A 22,441-nucleotide genomic window follows, 5' to 3' on the forward strand; every position below is an offset into this window, starting at 1 on the left:
GACTATGCAAGTATCCTGTTTTTCCTCAAACTTTCACCCACTTATGTTACTATCTATATGTGGATCTTGTATGCAAATATTACTGTGGTATATGCTTAATTATAAGTTTCTATTTACCTCTTTGCTATTACAAGTATTAAAATTCTTCTGTAAAAAAGAGCTGTCCCTTCTCCACCATTTATTTATTTTTCAATGGATATTTATTTTGGTCTATGGGGTATAATCCAATACTATCATTTTCTGCTCAAATTGTTCTAGCTTTGACCTTGGAAGCTTCTCCACATTGGCCCAGTTATCCTTTTGGCATGCCCCCTCTTTGTTGAGCACTTCCATAACTTTCTGGCACAAGATGTTCCAGGCTCCTCTTGTATTTTCCCTGCCTCAGGTCTAGAATCAAACACCTCTCCAAGAAACCGTGGTTCTCTTTATTGGTGAATGATACTTAGAAACCAAAGGCTGGATGCTAGTAAGGTCACTACTTTTGGATCCTCTCAACAGGCAGAACTAGGAAATAACTGTATACTAACCTAGCATATACACACCCAGCTACATTTCTGTGTCTATACATTAAAAACTATAAATTCCTATTGATAACTCCAATTCCAATCTAGCACCAAAGGGTTTATTTTAACTTTACCCCTTTTCCTAATTTGTAATGATTTTCTCCTATAGAGAGAGAAACCTGGCCCTTAATATCTATAATTTGCTTATTTGTTTAATTCTAGTATAAATATAAAGTAATAGTTTCAAAATTACTAGCTGATAGCCTCCTTTGATAGTGGGCTTCATAGGAAATAATGTGAAGTTTAGAAACCTATCAATCTTTTTAATGTTAAAAATGGCTTCTTAAATGCAAATATTGCCAAATAATTCTTAATAATTATTTCTTAATTTCTTAATAATAATATTAATTTCTTAATAATAATATTGTGTAACACACTATTTCTTAATAATAATATTTCTTAATAATAATAATGTGTAACATTTCTTAATAATAATAATGTGTAACACACTATAAATCAGAATTTGGTCTTTTCATCAAAATTCATGTGAGTACCTGCAGAAGTACTAACACTTCTTACTGGAGGTTAACAGCACTGGAGAAATTAATTAAAAGCATTTTTACTCTTAAAAATTAATTAAAAGTATTATAAACAAGGAAAATATAAGAACATAAGAACTTGAAGAAGTTACCTAGAAGAGTTTCTAAAAGTTTGGTTTCATGTACTTTTAATTCAATTTCCCCTATTTAAAAATAAAATATGTAACTGATATAGTAGACAGGCAAAAAAATATGGTTTCAGAGTCAGTAGCATTGTGGAGATATGAAGACAAAGAAACAATTGAAAACAACTGCAATCTCTCAGAGTGATCAGAAAATATACCTTAGCATATAAAAGTGGGAAAATGAATGGGGAAAAGATGAAATCAGAAAGAGTTCCCAGTATTTTTGAATATGAAAGCATGAAGGATATATTTATTTGTTTGTTTGTTTATTTATTTATGAGAGAGGGCACAAGTAAGCAAGGGGGCAGAGAGGGAGAGGGAGAGGGAGAGAAAGAGAATCCCAGGAGGGGCAAGGGGTGTGTGTGTGAGAGAGAAGTGGGGCTTAAGCATCCCCCAAAGTGGGCCTTGTGCTCACCCATAGTGAGGCTCAAGCTCACCCAATGAGGGGCTTGAACTCATGACCTGACCTGATGTCAGATGCTTAAATGATTGAACCAACCACCCAGGTGTCTGGAAAGCATGACGTTGTAATCAAAACACCAGCAGATTTCCTGAGGGGATGGTGACAAGAAAAAGATGGCATGCATCATGGTGAAGAAAGCAGTGCTTTCTTTGCAGGTACTAAGTAGCTACATTAACTACTGCATGAATGTCTTCTATACTATTTACTCAGAATGCAGAAAGCAATTCCAAGAAAAAGCTATTTCTTTTCTCAAAACCAGTAAGAAATGACACAGAAGAAGGATGGGTTTCCTTTAGCAGGACTCCAATCCTCATGAGTACGGCTTCAGGTTTGGGTGGAAGTGGGGAAGACAAGGAAAGAAAACAGACGCTGATAAAACCTAAGAAGAAAAGTCTGGAAAGATTCTGGAATGCTTAGTATGCACTAGAAGTTTAAAGAGCAGGTGGTACTGGTTTTATTGTTCTAGCTTTTATATCCACATTCTTTAGAAGGCTAAATAAGGGGCGCCTGGGTGGCTCAGTCAGTTGAGTGACCAACGTCGGCTCAGGTCATGATCTCATGGTTTGTGAGTTCAAGCCCCGTGTCAGGCTCTGTGCTGACAGCTCAGAGCCTGGAGCCTGCTTCTGATTCTGTGTCTCCCTCTCTCTCTCTGCTCCTCCCCCACTCATGCTCTGTCTCTCTCTGTCTCAGAAATAAATAAACATTAAAAAAAATTAAAAAAAAAAGAAGGCTAAATAAAAATGACCATAGGCAGTTACATCCTTTGTATTTTTAAAAGGCTGGCAGGAAGTATTCTAAGACTTTTTACATAGATGCATGTGTTTCAAAATGAAAATGTATATACAATCTTTTTAAAAAGCTTATAAATAAATTAGGTAAAAGAAAGATAAGTGGTACAAAGTAATTAATGCTTATAAAAAGTATTTTTCCTTTATGAGAAATTACTGGGAAAAAAAAAACAACACTGGATAACAGCTGTAGTTTTTATAGAAATGCCACAGAAACACAGCATCTCTCCACAGAAGCTGCAATTGTACTGATGTTTTATCATCCACCCCCATAGCAGTGTACAAAGTCCTCTAAAAATGGTCAAGAGTTCAGTATTGTGGGGAAATACAAAGGAGAGTGGGATACTTTTATGGAAGGCCGTATTCCCCAGGTTTTCATAAGCAGATTTAGAGTTATGAAAAATTTAGAAATATGTAAGTAAGTTTTCAGACTTTGATATGTAATTCTGCTAAGTTCTAACAGCTGAAGAAAAATTGATACAGAGTCACATTACAAAATTGGCCAGTCCATTTAAAAATACTTCTACACATTAAATGTGTAACTTTTTGACATTCCTGCTATTCTTCTACATTAATCTAAAAAAATCTGACTTTATGCTACAGTGGCTTAAATAGCTCAGTGTAAATAATAACTAATACACATGGCATGCATTCATGGGATAAATGCATCACACATTGTCACCTTTCCTTTCTCCACCCTGGCACTTAAACTATTACCCCCATCCAGAGTTCTCTCTCCTATTCTAGCTCCACAGACTCCATAAGAACTGCCTTTTAAGTGACAACTAAATGCTACCTCCTTAAAGGAGGTTTCCAAGTGCTCCCCAGTTGGAAGTCATTTCTCTTTATTCTGAAAATCCATAGCATTTTATATGTAACTCTCTACTGTAGGAAGAATTCTAACCATGCTGGTCCTTCCTCCCCAAGATTCTTATCCCTAGTTAATCAATAACCCACCTCTGTACTGCTGGGAAGGAACTTGGCAGATAGAATTAAAGTTACTAATCAGCTGCCTTAACATAGGAAGATTATTTTGGATTATATGGGTGGGTGGGCCCAATTTAATTTCATGATCCCTTCAAAACATAAGAGGATAGAAGAACAATCACTTTGGAGATGTGCCAAAAAAGAAGTACAGAGGAGAGATGAAGCAGAAGAGAGGTCAGAGATATGAAGAGTGAGAAGGACTTGAGCCATCAGTGCTGGGTTTGAAGATGGAGAAAGAGGATCAGAAGCCAGGGAATGTAGATGACCTCTAAAAGCTGAGAATGACCATTAGCCAATTGCCAACGAGGAAATGAGGACCTCAGTCCTACAACCACATGGAACTGATTTCTGCCAAAGGCCTGAATGAGCTTGGAAGGGGATTCACCTTCAGAGCTTTCAGAAAGAGAAGTAAGTTTGCCTATACCTTGACTTGGTTTTGTGAGACCTGGAGCAGAAAAATTCAGGTCAACTCAAACCTGTGACCTACAAAACAGTAAAAATCAATCTGTGTTGCTTTAAGCTGCTGAGTTTGTGGTAATTTGTTACAAGAGCAATAGAAAAGTAATATTTTTTCTTTTGTACTTTATCCTACTCAATAATCTTTCCTATCTCAATGGACATCAGAATCATCTGAGGAGCTTTCAGAAATGCGTATGAAGAGAGGGAGGAGGGAGGGCTGAGAGAAGATATCATGATTTTGTTTACAGCCCCACAAATGACATTTTCCCCAACATTTAATATTAACCTCACCACAGAAAGTTCCTGTATGCCCATCCCTAGGACATTCCTACCCTCACATCCCAAGAGTAAAATACTTTTCTGATTTTTTCAATCCACCATAGATTAGTTCTGCTTATAGCAGAACTTCATATATCATATAACCATGCATTGCATATATTTGTAAAGCGTCTTTCACTCATGATGTGTGAATTGGTAGACCGTTCCTTCTTACTGAATACCACATTGTATACCAACCGTTTATCCATTCACCTGTTGATAGACATTTGGGTTCTTTCCAGTTCAGGGCTATTATGAATAAGGCTGCTACAAATATTTTTGTGAGCTAGGCTTTCATTTATCTTGAATTGCTGGATCATTGCTGGTAAGTGTATGTTAGTTTTATAAGAAAGTTCAAAGAGTCTATACCATTTTAATGGTTTCTATCTGAGTGAGAATATGTTAGTTGCCTATTTTTTCTCCTCTCACCTCAAATGATTTTAATGTACAGCCAGAGTTGAGAACCACCAAACTATATTAAAAATCCCTTCAGGGAAGGATGCGTTTCTCACTCGTTTCTGCTTTCCCCAATATATTTAGCACAGTCTTTACCAAAGCAGAAACTCATGAATCCTATCAAATTTCATCTTAATCCAGTTTTGGACTTTTGCCATTCATGGCAAATCTATTAAGTATGCCTTTTATACCTAAACACAATTAGTGTATAATTCAAAGTAAAGCATTTTATAACCTGTATAATCACAGGTCCAATATTTGTTTTCCCCACCAAATTCTGAGCCCCATGAGGGCATAACCTGTGTCTGTCTTATTTAGGGGCTATACCCCAGAATCTAGCACAGAGACTGGCCCACAGCAGGACCTTAATGAATGAACAATATGCTTTGGGGAAAGAAAAACTCTTTCTCCTAAATAATTGGTGTGGTTATTTAAATTAAAACAACAAGGTATTATAAGTCTCTAATCTAGGAGGGTCTTAGGTCTATAGGCTCTCAATATTTGGGAGAACCAAGATCCTTCTGACAATCTGATTAAAACTATGGATCCCCTCACACTCTCACTCTCTCTCTCTCTCTCACCTTCTCTCTCTCAAAAAAAGATGGAATTATGTACATACTCACACACATTCACAATTCTCCATATAATATGAAGTTGTTCACATGATGCTCACAAAGCCTAACCATGGTCAGAAATCACTGCATTTTACATAAAATGGCAAGTATTTGTTAAATATCTGATTTTTCTTGGAATTACACTAGGTATAAGAGATACTGTGACCAACAAGACACAGTCTCTATCCTTAACAATAGAGTCAGGGAAAATGGATAAGGGAAATGACACACATACACACACACACATACATATATATATACATGACATACATATACATATACATATACATATACATATACATATACATATACATATGTGTGTAATGCGCATATATGTATATATGTACATTACATATATATACATATATACATATACACACATGTATACATACACATATACATATACATGCACTGGAATATTACACAGCCATAAAAAATGATGAGATCATGCCATTTGATACAACATGGATAGTTTTAATGGTATTCTGCTAAGTGAAATAAGCTAGTAAGAGAAAGACAAATACCATACAATTTCACTCATATGTAGAATTTAAGAAACAAAACAAATGAACAAAGGGCAGGGGAGATACAAACCAAAGAAAAGACTCTTAACTATAGAGAACATCAGATGATTACCAGAGTGGGGGGTAGATGGGGCATGGATAAGTTAGGTGAAGGGGATTAAGAGTATACTTATCTTGATGAGCACTAATATATGGAACTATTGAATCACTATATTGCATGCCTAAAACTAATATACCACTGTGTATGTTAACTAAACTGGAATTAAAATTTTTAAAAATGAACAAAAAGCAGAATCAGAACTCTAAAAGAGGGGAGGAAGGTCGAGGTTTGGGAAAAATGGGTAAAGGGGAGTGGGAGATACAGGCTTGCAGTTATAGAACAAGTCACAGGAATAAAAAGCAGAGCATAAGGAATAAAGTCAACTATACTGTAATACCAATGTACTGGGTCAGATGGTAGCTATACTTGTGGTGAACATAGCATAATGTATAAATTTATCAATCGCTAAATTGAACACCTGAAACTAATGTAACATTGTGTGTCACCTACACTCAAATTTTAAAAAAAGCATCACAGAGAATATCATACACAAGCAACAAGCCATATCATCTAATCAAGATTCAGATAGTCTCAAAATCCATAATTTTTCAAATATGTCTTTTTTTTTTGCCTAAGTCTACAACATATGACTAACAACCTGAAATGCAAACAATTCTTTAATGTAATATTTTAGGTACACAAATTTGTCTTTGATTTCTGTTCCTAGAGGTGAAAAAAAATTGAAAGAAAAAGAGGAAACCACTTATTTATGTTGCATTCTTAAGGAATAAGTGTGGGGCGCCTGGGTGGCTCAGTCGGTTAAGTGTCCGACTTCGGCTCAGGTCATGATCTACGGTCCGTGAGTTCGAGCCCCGCGTCGGGCCCTGTGCTGACAGCTCAGAGCCTGGAGCCTGTTTCGGATTCTGTGTCTCCCTCTCTCTTTGCCCCTTCCCTGTTCATGCTCTGTCTCTCTCTGTCTCAAAAATAAATAACGTTAAAAAAAAAGGAATAAGTGCTTCTGACTGCTTCTAGAATTAAGCAATGATGAAATGACTTGCCTCAGGATTAGGTACTGACTTCCCTCGGTGGTCTTCAAATGGCAGTATGTAGAAATGAACACAGTAGTTCATTTATCTGAAAGTATCAGAATTTTCAACAGGTAGCTGAGATGAGGGAGAACTACAGGAATATATAGTGGCAAAGGGAAGGTTTGTGTACCTACATCATCCAGGAAACACTCCCTTGTGAAATATGGGAAAATGCTGTTTCCTAGTGTTTCTGACAAAGCAATGTTACAACACAACAACTATGCTGCTATCAATGAAAAGTTTGAGGGAAGAATAAATGTTAAAACAACTAAAATAAACAAAAAACTTTAAATTAACAGCAAAAAAATCCAACGCTGACAGGGAATGAAGTCCAAAAATGAGTAGAGATATTAATTATTCTACAATAGTGGATTTTCTAATTGAAGCTAATTTCTGATACCAAAATCTTTATAAAATAGTTTTGTTGGCAATCTTTCCAAATCCATTTCACACTCTCTCCTTAAACTAAATAAGCATAATGCAACATTTCTGATGACTCATTAAGTGCATCCATTACTCTGATGTGCTATGTAATAGAGCCATTCTCTGAGAAGCTGTTTTGACTACAGGGATTTGCCTGTCCTTTGTCAAAACAACTCCAGCTGCTCCAATTGGAGAACCAGTGCTTTTTAAGGTTTCATTTTCTCTTCACCTCATTATCAAATCACTTCTTGCTAATGTCCATATAGATAACAGCACTCCCTTCAACTCCATCCTTCTAATTTATGGCTAACTGGGATAATATTTGCTCAAAATAATATCAACTAAAAAATTAAATAACAACCTAAACACGTGTGTTTTATTAACTTTGTTTTAGAAAAATCAATTGGATGTGGCTATTACTTTGTCAGTGGAGAGCTGGCTCAGAGATGATCAATGGCAGGGGCCCAGCCAGTCCATAGTTTTCAGCAGTTGTTTACATATTGGTATTCACTTGTGCCTGCATGGCCATTTGCTTAGGATATACCAAAGAAGGAGATTAGGCCAAAATTTTTAAGTAAAAATTGTGGTTATTATTAAAAATAGGCCACAAATGAGGGTCTGAGTAAAATTTTAAGGTGTGTTACACAGACGCTATAACACCCATTTATTGTGGCTGTTCAGAGTTTTTATTTTAACTTTTTATGTGCTTTCAACTTTCAGTCTTTATCAGACAACTGACCTTAAAGCAAAGCATTAATACAACCATAAAAATTGTTTTCACTTATGGCATTTTTTATTATACAGCTAAAAATGCTTTTAAATTAAAATTTGTTTCACCATACCTTAATGGATAGGTAAACACTGTGTTTAGAATACAGTATTTACTGATAGTTTGTTTACCACAGCATTGCAAACCTGTTTTAAAAAAAAGCACATCACTCCTAAGGAACCCATCCCCACGTGGTGTACCATAAGAAAAAGGAGGATGGTTTAAATTCACAGTGCGACCCATTACACTCATTAATATCACATGGTCATATGTCAGTGAAAGGAGCAGCAACCTAGATGGGTTATGTTATGATATTTTTAAAAATCTCCAAACACACAATCGAATTTCCATAGATGCAGCTGAATATGAAATTATATAGCACTTCTTCAAGATCAAATTAAAAATAGAATCTCTCTGGGATTCGTTAATATTACACTAAAGTACTCTTAATGATTACCACCTCCCCTACTCCAACTTTTTGCCTTTCTTTCTTTTTCTTTTTTTTTTTTGTTAAAAATCTGTTTGTACTTTTTAAGTAGCATCTGTTCTGTTAAGTGTTCTACCAGACTTCTTTTTGAGATATATATATGTATGCATATATATGTATGCATATATATATATATATGCATACATATATATATTTAAAAGCATGAACACGATTTGTGGATTTTCAGCTACTTCAAAGTATTATCCTCATTATAGTCACCACTTTTCATTCAAGGTCTGAACCATATGAAAGGCAGCATCATTATTCTGTTCATGACGAGCACACGACTAGAAGCAAAACATGCTTCAAGATCTCCATGGGGAAAGCAGAAGCAGAAACACACCACGAACCTTTCGTCACAACTCAGCTTGATTCATTTTACTGAGAAAAGCAATATTCCATATTTTAAACAAGAACCTTTAAAGCTTTTCTCTTAAAAAAGCTTGCTAACATAGTTTTTCTCTTTAAAAGCTCTCCTGCCTATACCAGGATAAGCATCCAAGCCCTTTTCCTCCATAGATACTGTTGCTACCAGGTTTCCATGACCTTCTCTCTGAGAGAAATCACCTACTCTAGGCAACAGTTGATGCTCTTTTTTTAGCTACACTTAAATACCACCCATAAGTTCCTATTTTCAACTACATACTCCGAATATAACTCAGATCAAGTATTTTTGAGAATTCACTTCAGGCTTTTCATTTATAACAAGTTTAGACTTTTTTCAGACTGCAGCCTGCTTCTTCCTCTAATAGAATTCTTTAGGATTAATCCTTTGACAATGCTGCTACCACAAAGGTAATTTTCCTGGATTTAAATCTGAACTGTCACCATTAAGAACACACTTCTTTGTCTAAACCAGTAAATGCAATATTTAAAAGTTAAAACTTGAGAGATATGATTTGAATTTATGAAGAAAAAATTATGTTAAGAATGCTTCCAATACTTGGATTGAAATGTACCTTAAAGATCATCTATAGAATTTTTCCAGCTTCTTTATCATGAATATTTAGCTGAAAAGATAAGGGCACAACAGAAAAACAGAGCAAGAAATTCTGGTCCAGGTGGCAAGTGACGGTGACAGACGTTATGGACGTGGCCTAACTTTTCTTATTTTACAAATGAAGAAACTAAGGTACAACGAGGTAAAATGATCACACCAAAGGTCCACCCAGTCCACCACTGGCAGCATTAAGATAGGCTCAAAGCCCAGTGACCTTCACAACCTAGTCACAAAAACTAGAGCAACAGAAAAAAACAAAGAAGCTAACATTTATGAACACTTGAATGACACAATGCTAGTAGCCACTCAACATACATCATTTTTTTTTAAATGCTTATTTATTTATTTTGAGAGAAAGATAGAGTGCACGTGAGTGGGAGAGCAGCAGACAGAGGGAGAATCTTAATCAGGCTGCGCACAGTCAACAGGGCCCAATCACCCAATCCCACGCACCATGAGATCATGACCTGAACCGAAATCAAGAGTTGAACATTTAACCGACTGAGCCACCCAGGTGCCCCTTTAAAAAAAATGTTTATTTTGAGAGACACAGAGAGGGAGGGAGGGAGGGAGAGGGGCAGAGAGAGAAGGAGTGAACACACATCATCTTATTTAATCCTCATCATCACTCTTGGAGGAAAGTATTATTATCCATGTTATACACAAGGAAACTGATAAAAGGTAATTTCCTGGCCAAGGTAAAATATTGGGCTTGCTTTTTCCAAATCTGATGCTATTCACTTCACAGAGCCACAAAATCTACCATCACATTAGGCCTAACAGATTAAACATTAACTCAGAAGAAACAATTAGGGTTCTTCTACCTTTTATTGCTCTTCCATTCCACACAATTTAGAATGCGGGTGATGTAGGAGAGGGCAGAGGGGCAATTCAGGGGAAATTTAGCAACAGAAATTCTAATAACAAACTAAAAATAAGTCAATAGTGAATATGTTTTTCTCAATACTGTCACTACCCACATCCAAGCCACTGTTCCTTCTCTCATGGACAGATCATTTCTTCACCATCTTTTCCATTTCTACTCTCACATCTTTCCAACAGTTCTCTACAGCATCCGGAGTAATAATAATGTTTTTAAAAATAGATTTATGCGACTTTCCAGCTTTCAACACTTGAAATTAATTCCCATTGCCTTTTTCTTAATATACCATTGTTTTTAATGCTGCTGCTGTTATGTCTAAGTTCTGATCATGATATTGGTACTTTAAAAGAAAGACAGGAGTAGTAAAATTTCACTAAGCTAATTTATATGACGCCAAAATCTCTGAATGGAGAGAACAGGCCCATTTGCCTTTTCTTCTTTTTTTTTTTTAAGTGGGCCTTTTCTTTATTGAAAGTTTTAGTGAGATAATTATAGATCTGCATGTAGTTGTAAGAATTAATAGATTTTTTGTGCCTTTTACCTAGTTTCCTCCAATGGTAACATTTGCAAAACTATAGTATAATATCACAACCAGAGTACTGACATTAGTAAGACCTGACTTTGTTCAGATTTCTCTAGTTATATTTGTCCTCAGTGATAACACTGGAAGTAAAGATTAAAGAGTAGGGAGCAAGAATGGCTTATGTAGTCAGGGTACAGGATGTTGCATAAGGCCAGCTTTTTGGGATAAAGAAAAGTAGGGCAATTTTCAGTATTAAATTTTTAATCTTCTCCCTGCTGAAAGGGTCAAATTAGACAGATAAACATAATTCTGGAAGTGAAGTGGGCTGGTTTTGTTCTCTCTCTTTTTAAGAAAAATCCTTACAGCTCTTGATGTCACACTGTGTAAAACAGGTACTTTTTGGGGTTTGAGATTATAAAAAAATCACCGCTATGTCTAATGGCTGATTGATTTTGTTTGTTTGTTTACCCTTAAATACAACTGTTAGTCATTGCAAAGCCTTATGGTTTTGAACCTTCACGATATAATTTTATATTTCCTAGTCAAGGGAAACAAAAGCAAAAATGAACTATTGGGACTTCATTAAGATGAAAAGCTTATGCACAGCAAAGCAAACAATCAACAAAACTAAAAGGCAACCTACACAATGGGAGAAGATCTTTGCAAATGACATATCAGATAAAGGGTTAGTATCAGAAAGCTACAAAGAACTGATCAAACTCAACACCTAAAAAACAAATCATCCAGTGAAGAAATGGATGGAAGACATGAATAGACACTTTTCCAAAAAAGACATACAGATGGCTAACAGAAACATGAAAAGATGTTCAATATCACTCATCATCAGGGAAACAGAAATCAAAACCACGATCAGATACCACCTTGCACCTGTCAGAATGGCTAAAATTAATAATACAGGAAATAAGAAATGTTGCAAGGATGCAGGGAAAGGGGAACCCTCTTATACTGTTGGTAAGAATGCAAATTGGTGCAGCCACTGTGGAAAATAGTATGGAAGTTCCTCAAAAAGTTAAATTAGAACTATGCTATGATCCAGTAATCATGCTGAGTATTTACCCAAAAAATACAAAAACACTAATTCAAATGTATACATGCATTATCAACAATAGCCAAATTATGGAAAGAGCCCAAATGTGCATTGACTGGTGAACGGATAACAATGTGATGTGTATTTGTGTGTGTATGCATATGTGTGTGTGTGTGTGTGTGTGTGTGTGTGTGTGTATACATAATGGAAAATTACTCAGCCATAAAAGAATGATATCTTGCCATTTGCAATGACATGGATGGATCTAGAGAGTATCATGCTAAGCAAAATAAGTCAGCCAGAGAAAGACAAATATCATATGATTTCACTCATATGTGGAATTTAAGAAACAAAACAGGTGAACATGGGGGGAGGGGTAAAAAAGAGAGACAGAGAGAATGAGAGAGAGGCAAACCAGGAAACAGATGCTTAATAATAGAGAACATACTAAGGATTATTGGAGGGGAGGTGGGCAGGGGGACTGGTTTAAATGGGTGATAAGTATTAAGGAGGGCACTTGTGATGAGCACTGGGTATTGTATATAAGTGATGAATCACTAGACTCTACACCTGAAATTAATGTTACACTGTATGTTAACTGGAATTTAAATAAAAACTTGAAAATAAAACATGATGTATTTTTCTTCGCAAACCTTTTTCTTTGCTAACCTTTAAACCTCTGTTTAAACGCAACCCTCCTGGCTAATTTCTCCATCATTGTCACAAATTATTCTTCCCTAAGAATACCAAATAAGAAAACGACATTTAGAACAAACATAACACTTTCAGCCAAATACATAAATAAAGGATTGGACATAGGTAACCTGTATATCCTCAGAAACTTCTTTTAAAAGAACCTCACCTAAATTCTGTCTTTTGTGAAAGCTAAGGGAAAACAAACACATCTGAATAACAATTTTTATTGGGATTCTGACCAATACAATATGTAATAATTTAATTCACTATGTTACTTACCATTCCATTAATGAAATGAAGCACATGAATTCCACTAAGCTAGGTATACTGATTTACGTTCTGTCAATTTAACTGGCATTCCCCCCTACCCCACAATCTTTACACACACACGTGCACACTGCATGTTAACTACACACCTGAGAGAATGAAAACTTTTGGTCTTCCCTTAAGAGATTGAAAGTTAATTTCAAGGTTAATAAATTCCCAAGAAAGGAGATAGGTGCAAAAATTTCCACCCGAAAAATTAAATTTCTGAAGAATATTCTAAACTCAAACATCTAATCACAAGCAATAGCCTGAAAGGATAGCGTGTTATTGACTTGCCCAAGAAAGATTTATTTACCTTGCTTTTTAATGATTTCCAGTGACAATGCCTTGTAACTGGAGCTATTATTAAGCTATTTGTGTATGTAAGCAAACTTAAAAGGAGGCAAAGGAGGTATGTTTCAAAACACTCTCCAAATTGTATTCAGTTTTGTGTTTTACTTATATTAGAATCATGTTGAGAGACTTGGGTGTCTCGTTGATTCTACCCTCTCCATCATTAAGATGATATAAAAAATTCTTAAAGAAGATTTTTTAGCTAGTTTTTTTCTTAAAAAAAAAGTTTATTTGTTTTGAGAGAGAGAGAGAGCCTGAGAGCAGGGGAGTGGCAGAGAGAGAGGGCAAGAGAGAATCCTAAGCAGGCTCTGCACTATCAGACGCAGGGTTCAATCTCACAAGCTGTGAGATCATAACCTGAACCGAAATCAAGAATTGGATGCTTCATCGACTGAGCCACCCAGGTGCCCCTAGCTATTTTTTCCCCTAATTCCCATTGGCACCTACTGAATTCATTTGCTGCTCAAGAAAAAAAGAAAATTAAAGACTTAACTATGACAATGATAAAAATATAAAGAACTTTATCTGAGTATCAAATGGTACGTGGCAATAAGAAAGCTGAGACAGAAAACAACTAGGGTTTCATGTTTCATTGCAGAAACCTTCAGTCTGGATCTACCCAAAATGCAATCATGCACCCAATAACTGACCTTCCACTATGACGCTTTTCACTGGCTCCTTCTTCTGCCTCATTTCTTTTTACTTCGTCCCCCACTTTCATGTAAATGTATTTTGAAATGGCTACTTTCCTTCTAAATATTTAAATAACTTGTGGCTATCACCCAAAGTTCTTGTGTTTCCCCCATATATAATGAGAAATGAAGGATTATCACAGGATTAGAAATGGAAAGCAGAATAGATTGAAGATAAAAATGTGGCTTTTCTGTTATAGCCAAGAATAGAGATCCACAGGAAACTCAGATGAAATAAAACTTACAGAACAGTTTAAGACCAAACTTAAACTGGTCCTGGAATCTGGAAGAACCTTTGAGGAAGCAAATTAGTTCTTGTTCTCTTTAAAGATCCCCAAACAATCATGGGATATTAATGGAGATGGGAATTATTTGAAGTGTCTAAAACTCTGCGGGAAAAAAGAAAGGTTGCTAGATGCCCACCTGCTCTCTTATGTTTTCTCCACACAGTCCTAAGTAAGAAGGTACGGGACCACCACCCTTGTAGCTTCAAAGACCCAAGCCAAATATAAGATATAAAAGCGTGGCAAGAGAGATAAAGTCGAGGAGAAATAACCTGTTGTTAACAAGGTAAAAAGGCAAGGAAAATACAGGATTAACCAAGGTTCATTTTCAAGTGTCTCCACAATGTTAACACAGACTTTATGGAACAAATGTTTCTTGTGCAAAATTTTGATTCTTCAGAACGAACAAGTCTTTTTTTTTTTAATTTTTTATTTAAATTCTAGGTAGTTAACATACAGTGGCAACATTGGTTTCAGGAGCAGAATTCATGATTCATCAATTACATATAACATTTAGTGCTCATCACAACAAGTCCCCTCCTTAAAGTCTATCACCCATTTAGGCCCTCCCCACCAACACCCTATAGCAACCCTCAGTTTGTTCTCTATCCTTAAAAGTCTGGTTTGTTTCCCTCTCACTTTTTCTTTTTTCCCTCCTTCCCATACGTTCATCTGTTTTGTTTCTTAAATTCCTCATATGAGTGAAATCATATGGTATTTGTCTTTTTCTGACTTATTTTGCTTAGCATAATACTCTCTAGCTCCATCCACATCATTGTAAATGGCAAGATTTCATTTTTTCTTTTTAATGGCTGAGTGATAGTCCATTGTATATATATACACCATATTTTCTTTATTCATTCATCAAGCAATGGACATTTGGGCTCTCTCCATAGTTTGGCTATTACTGATAATGCTGCTATAAACATCAGAGTGCATGTGCCCCTTTGAATCAGTATTTTTGTAACCTTTGGGTAAATACCTAGTAGTACAATTACTGGATTGTAGGGTAGTTCTGTTTTTTAAGTTTTTGAGTAACCTCCATACTCTGTTCTCCAGAGTGGCTACACCAGTCTGCAATCCCACCAACAGTGCAAAAGTGGAACCAACAAGTCTTTGGAAAGAAAGGAAGACATAAATGACAGTTAAAAATCTTACCACAAAAGGAGGAAATGCTCAAAGTTAAGTTCACAGACGGTCCCTTTGAAACAGCAAGAGAATGTGTATGCCTAGGCTAAAAAAGGATGGGCAATAGAGGTCTTGTGCATTAAAGCTAATCTTAATTAGCCCTAGTAGTTGTAAAAACTACTTGGTCCTAGTAGTTGTAAAAACACCTTAGATCCAAACCCTGGAAGAAATGGATGTAGGCCCTTCCCAGTCTACTTCAAGCTGGTAACAAATAAAATAATATTTTAAATAAAAATATATAATATCTAACATATATAGCATTTATTACATGTTAGGACTCTAAAGGCTTTATATAGTAACTCATTCAATTATTAAAACAACTGATGAGATGGGTACTAATAAAATCTCCCATTTCACAGAAGAGGAAGTCAAGGGACTAAGTTTCAGTGAATTTACTTATGATCCCTCAGCAGGAGCTGGGATTAGAACCCAGTCAGTATAGCTCCCAAGTCCATAATCATAATCACCACGTGATAATGTCTCTCAGAAAGTTCAGCCTCCAATCCAGAGCTGGCCCACATTCTACATTCTCATCCCTCTCTATTCATGTACTTAAAGGTTTTATTACTTATTATAAAATCTTAGGAATGCCTTATTCTGTCAGAACTAAAAGCAGAATATCCATTTTCCCTTCTTTTCCACATCGTCCTAAGGATGCTTAAGCACAAACCACATCCAAGTGTTGGGATGGGCAGCCGTGAAACATGACAGATGGCTTGGCAGATTTTGTTAAATGAAGTGTTGTCTTGATTTGGTGAAATAATAAGGAGAGGTACTTACCACAGGGAACATTAATGTTTATATGGTGAGAAAGGGGGTGGAAGGTGAAACAGAATAATAATCTAACTAAAAACCAAAATAAATCTAATAGTACAATTGTACCTATATTTCAAAGGCCTATCTCAAATATCACATCCTCCCAGCCAGACTTCAACTTCAAAGAAATTAAATATTTTATCACTGATTGTCTTTTGGTATCCAAATTATTCTACTTTATACTATAGGTATCTAGAATTTATACTCAAAGCAACTTGCAAGGGAAACATTCTTATTTGCACAAAGCATTCATTTATCTGTTTAGGTCATTTGAGTGAAAAGGGAAACTGCTGTGGAATTGTAAACTGTGAAAAAGAGCTCAATGTATCATCTATGCCTTTAACGTAGTTCAAGGCAAAATTAAAGCAAAATATTAATATAAGTCTCTGAATTAAAGCCTTGAAATAAATTTTTCATTTTTCATACATTTAAATACATTCAAGGCTGTGGTGTCTAGGTGGCTCAGTCGGTTAAACATCTGACTTCAGCTCAAGTCATGATCTCACGGCTTGTGAGTTCGAGCCTTGGTCAGGCTCTCTGCTGACAGCTCAGAACCTGGAACCTGCTTCAGATTCTGTGTCTCCCTCTCTCTTTCTGCCCCACCCCTGCTGGCGCTCTGTCTCTCTAAAATGAATAAATGTTAAAAATTTTTAAAAATAAATACATTAAGGTTTATCAGTTTATCTTCTTTGGTAACTTTCTGTTGAGAACAAGCACAGTTTATATTTTAATTTTAATATGGAATAACTATTCATTTAAGGGAAAAAGAACCATCCATCTTTCTCAGTAGTTTGTGAGGACAGGAGTCCATTTAGTTCTAGCTAGTTCTCCAAATCCACAACCCCCACTGAACGCATAGTAGGCCTTCAATAAATATTCCCTACTATCTAACCATAGTTGGAATGTTACTACTGGTCCAAAGAAATCTGAAGAGACATAAATTAAATTGTTACTCTCGATCCTGGGGTGCCTGGGTGGTTCAGTAGGTTAAAGCATACAACTCTTGATTTTGGCTCAGGTCATGATCTCACGGTTTGTGAGACCAAGCCCTGCATCAGGATCTGTGCTGACAGCAAGGAGCCTGCTTGGGATTCTTTCTCTCCCTCTCTCTGCCCCCTTCCATGCTCACACTCTCTATCTCTCACTCTCTCGCTAAATTAATAAACAAAAATAAATAACAAATGCTACTTTTGATCCAAAGAAATCTAAAAGTAATAATATCACTATGTATCAATGAAAACCTCAGTTCAATCCATTTAACTCTATTCATGTTACCTAATAAATTAAACTGAATGTTGTATATGCCTGTAATTTTTAAGTTGGAGAGAGGGTGTAAAGGAGTTAGGCTACTCAAAACCTTGTAAGATGATACCAAGTGTTTTCTGTTTATCTGTATATAGGTATGTTATCTGTCTGTATGGCATGTGTATAATCACTTTCCACAAAAGTTCAAATATTAACTTGAATTCCACCTACTAATTTATCTCTCAAGAGAATCATGAGATAGCCACTGAGAAAGACAGTGAGGGAGAGAGTCTGAGAGAGCGAGATGAGAGAGAAGAAAGAAGAGAGACAAAAAGAAAAACAAAAGAGAAAGGAAAAGGCATATTTAAATTGAAACAGAGGAAGTAAGGGAGGGAAAGGAGGAGGGGGAAGAAGAAGGAGGGCAGGGAAGGAAAAAAGGAGAGCCACATCAAAAAGAAAAATGAAACAAAAATGGTTTGAAGAAAACCTTTTCTTGATTGAAATCTGCAGTAAAATCCAGCTGCTTACTGAAAGGGAAAACCCTCATCTTAGGTGGGTGAGTGGCTGAGGTTTGCTATCAAAGGGAATCAGTATTTTACCTGGCAATTTCCATGCTAAATGCCACCGTCACTTTCGGTGTTATTTCACTGTCATCTTCCTACAGTAAATAAAAGAGTATAATACATGTTTTCTCCCCTGAGGTTTATAAATAGGATCTCAATATAGTCCCAACTATAACAAGTCATCCAGCAAATTCTTGGCAAAGTAAATCAAAGAACATATGTTTACCCAAGGTGAACGGCAGCCACTGGACTGTATGTTAACTACATTTGGTTTCAGATAGCTCCAACAGACATGCTCTAAATCTGCCCAATAATTCATCCACAGTCATGCATGTTACCATAAGCCTACGAATAAAATCTAAAAGGTTCACTGTGAAAATTTTTCCTGTCAATTCTCATTTCTTTTTTTTATTGTTTATTTTTGAGAGAGAAAGATTATACCATGATTCACATGTGTTTCCTTAGCAAATTCAAAGCCTACATATGTACAAAGTTTTAGAAAAGAATGCTAGAATCAAATAGAAATCTGTGAACATACACATCTTATCCTGAACTTCTAAAATATTCACATCTATTATCAATCACTATTTTGTATTTAATCAAATGCATATCTCATGTATACTGCTATAGAATGTTATGAATTCCAAAGCTGATTTTGTTGTCTCCTTGAAAATCTGATAGGGAAAAGCATGCTGATTGTTACCAATAATAAAGCCAAGTAGAAATAATTCAGATATTCTGCAATTACTTACATTTCCATAGACAACCTAAGTGGCTCTGTAACTAGGGACTGAATACAGTCAGAACTGCTTCCATTATACCATGTAAATGTTTTTTTTTCTTTTCCATAGTGAATATACCTTTGTGATCTTTCTCAAGTTCTGACAGTACACTTGCAAATGAATCAAAAACTTCCCACTATGAATCACCAATTATTCCAAATCTACTTATTATCTCAGTATTATTGATTATAATGTGAACTTTTAGCATTAATTCATTAAAGGGTACTTGCAGTCTGACACATCAAGGATGAGGCCCAACAGAAATATCACCAAAACCAAAAGCAAAAACCAAATACTTAAGTGGTCCTTAGCCTATCTATTTTATATTTAAAAATAAGCAGAAAGATACATACAAGCATATTTTAAAAACCAATATTTCAATACTTACTTTCAGTAGATCCTTGGAGAAATCACCACCTTCATTTACCCCTTGGAGGTTTGCAATGAACTCTTGGCAGGTCATCTTCTTTCCAATATTCTGGAATAGAGGCAAATAATACATCATCATGACACACATGGAATTCTTAAAAAGATGATTAAGCAAAGCAAGATTGATTTGGTTTTTCAAACCATGAATACACACCCCTCATATATGTGTATATATCCATACATACATATAATACAAACTTATATGCATATGAGAAACAGATGGCTTATTATGCTTTCAAAACAGTCATTAAATATAAATAGCAGAATTATGCCAAACCTTTACTTTAACCTAAGAAAAAAATCCGAGAAATTTATGCCACATTTATACATATGATATATATGTTAGTTTTTAAAGAAAAACATGGATAAAATGACATTTCTGAGCTGAACTCTGGTAGCTATTTATTTGCTTATTTGTATTTCCTACATATTGTCAAGAACTGTGAAGGCTCTGAGATTTTAGCCACTTTCACGCTAACAAACTAGTCTATCACTATCTCACATTACCAGATGAAGTAATAAGTGTCCTGAGTCAGAGGCACAGGCATTTATTACAACAACAGGAGTAACCAAAATGACAGCATTTTCTTGCTCCAGTTTCCAGAGTCCCAATTCTCAGAGAACCTGAGTGGGGACAGTTGATATGCACACGTGGTGGGTTGTGATACAGGAAAGGAGCCCTGAGATGTGGGAATCTGAATAACTGTAATGGGCAATAAGCCTATCACTTTTGCTCTAAAGGAACGAACCAACTCGTATCATCCAAGGCTATAATAAACAAACTTATGCATTGCTCTCTAGTCATTATATATTCCAAAGCTGCTCACTATAGAAAAAAAATGTGTAAAAGTAGACGAGAACAAAGGCAACCAAAGCTTCTGTTCACAAAATGTACAGAAATGCAAGAAACTCGTGGAAAATTATTTCCAAACACATTTCCAAACTGATTGAAGGATAAGCTCAATAATAAAAAAAATCACATTAATAAACAAAATGAAAAAAAGTAAAATGTAATTAGGATATCTAAACTACAAAAAAAGAAGATACAAATATGTCAGAGTGAGGAAACTAATAAAGGTGGTATGAAAGAGAAGTGTCTCTTATGCCAGCTCTAGTCAACTAGTAAGAGCCACCAGTCGTGAAGGATTCAGAGGTTCAATCTGGACACCAAGAGAAATCTGTCCACAACAGGCACAGGCAAAATGTGGTCTTTGCCAAAATGTGGTCCAAGTGAACAGGAAGTGTACCAGCATATCAATATCCTTGTACACAATATGCATACAAATAAAATGTATGTTCCACGAGGTTATTTTTCATGAAAGACTAAGAGTGGGGTAGAACATTAGCCTTCAAGTTGAGGAAAAATATTCTAGGAAACAAAGATTTTAAAAGGGATACAAAGCCAAGGATACGTTTAAGAGATTATGTACACAACACTTTAACTTCAAAAGTACAGATATGCCTGGGAACATATACACCTGTGTATCTTAAAAGTAATCACTTCCCACTTCCCCTCTCACAACCGCTCTTCTACTTTAAGACACGAAACGGGGGCGCCTGGGTGGCGCAGTCGGTTAAGCGTCTGACTTCAGCCAGGTCACGATCTCGCGGTCCGTGAGTTCGAGCCCCGCGTCAGGCTCTGGGCTGATGGCTCAGAGCCTGGAGTCTGTTCCCGATTCTGTGTCTCCCTCTCTCTCTGCCCCTCCCCCGTTCATGCTCTGTCTCTCTCTGTCCCAAAAATAAATAAACGTTGAAAGAAAAAATTTTAAGACACGAAACAAATAGCCCAACCCATCCTATCTAATTAATTTTAGTGAAAGTGCTAAATAACTTTTGTTAAAAACCTTGCCTCTTCCATTAGCAAAGAGGGCATAGTCAGAATGCATATGAAAGATTGAGTGAATGTTTTAACAATGAAAAATGGTTTTGCCAGTGAATTTGGTAGATATTTCGATAATTTAAGTAAGTTAAATCTCTAGCCCTAAGTTTTGATGAAAACTTAAAGCACAGAAACTTTAATAAAAAATAGTTTCACAACACTATACTGAAAAACACAATAACTCAACCTTCCCAGTCTTTATCAAAGATATCAGAACAAGGTAAAAAGTAACAAGTATATTTAATAGTAATGTTGATATGACTTGACATGGTGTTTTTGGTTATGTTCTGAGGATTTGAGGAAATGAATGAATAATGTCTTTTCCAAGTCAGACAGCTTCCAATTCTTTGCTTTTAACCAAACCAAAAGAGGGCATAATTTAATCATTAGTTAAAAACCAAAATGTTCTTTAATATATGATGTGAATTCAAATACTTGTAACATCATTTTTATTCAATTTTGTATTGTTAATAACAAAATTTTCTTGAAGAACAATTTATATTTAAATACTTGTAGTATTATAGTCATCAAAGGTATCAAAATAGATATGAAACTTTCATTTCAGTTTATACAGTTTTTGTTAAAAATACATATCAAACAATAATCAATAAAAGTCTCCCAAGTATAAAAACCTATTAACACACACATACACAAAAAAACTATGGAAAAGTAAACAATTATAACTACTAGGAGAAAAAGTAAAATAGAGAGTTAATTTTTTAATATGATGAAGGAGGAGTGTCAGCTCACTGAAACTTTCTTAAAATACTAGCTTTACTGAAATGATATTCACATAATATTCATCCTTTTGAATTATATAATTCAGTGATTCATAATACACATATAGAGTTGTACAGCCATCACCATTATCTAAATTCAGAATACTTTTATCACCCTAAAAGATAATCATATCCATTAGCAGTCAGTACTCATATCTCTCCTCCCATCCCCAATACTCATCTCCTGGCAACCACTAATGATCTTTTTATTTGTATGGATTTGCCTATGGAAGAGCACTTCACATAAGTGGAATCATATAAAGTGTGGCCTTTTTTTGACTGGCTTCTTTCATCTACCATATTATTTTCAAGGTATGTCCATATTTTAGCA

The 22,441-nt window shown here is 35.6% G+C and overlaps 1 protein-coding gene across 7 annotated transcripts in view; it reads right to left on the reverse strand.

Moving 5' to 3' along the window:
* The window catches only part of PSD3 (pleckstrin and Sec7 domain containing 3), a 789,820-nt gene that overhangs the window by 321,294 nt on the left and 446,085 nt on the right, over window positions 1-22,441 (reverse strand). For all 7 annotated transcript variants that reach the window (XM_047855372.1, XM_047855373.1, XM_047855375.1 and 4 more), the window contains one exon: window positions 19,412-19,501. In XM_047855372.1, the coding sequence (XP_047711328.1) occupies window positions 19,412-19,501 (90 nt within the window). The remainder of the gene's footprint in view (window positions 1-19,411; window positions 19,502-22,441) is intronic.

Source organism: Prionailurus viverrinus, chromosome B1 (genome assembly GCF_022837055.1).
Source record: "Prionailurus viverrinus isolate Anna chromosome B1, UM_Priviv_1.0, whole genome shotgun sequence".
Classification (NCBI taxonomy): Eukaryota; Metazoa; Chordata; class Mammalia; order Carnivora; family Felidae; genus Prionailurus; species Prionailurus viverrinus.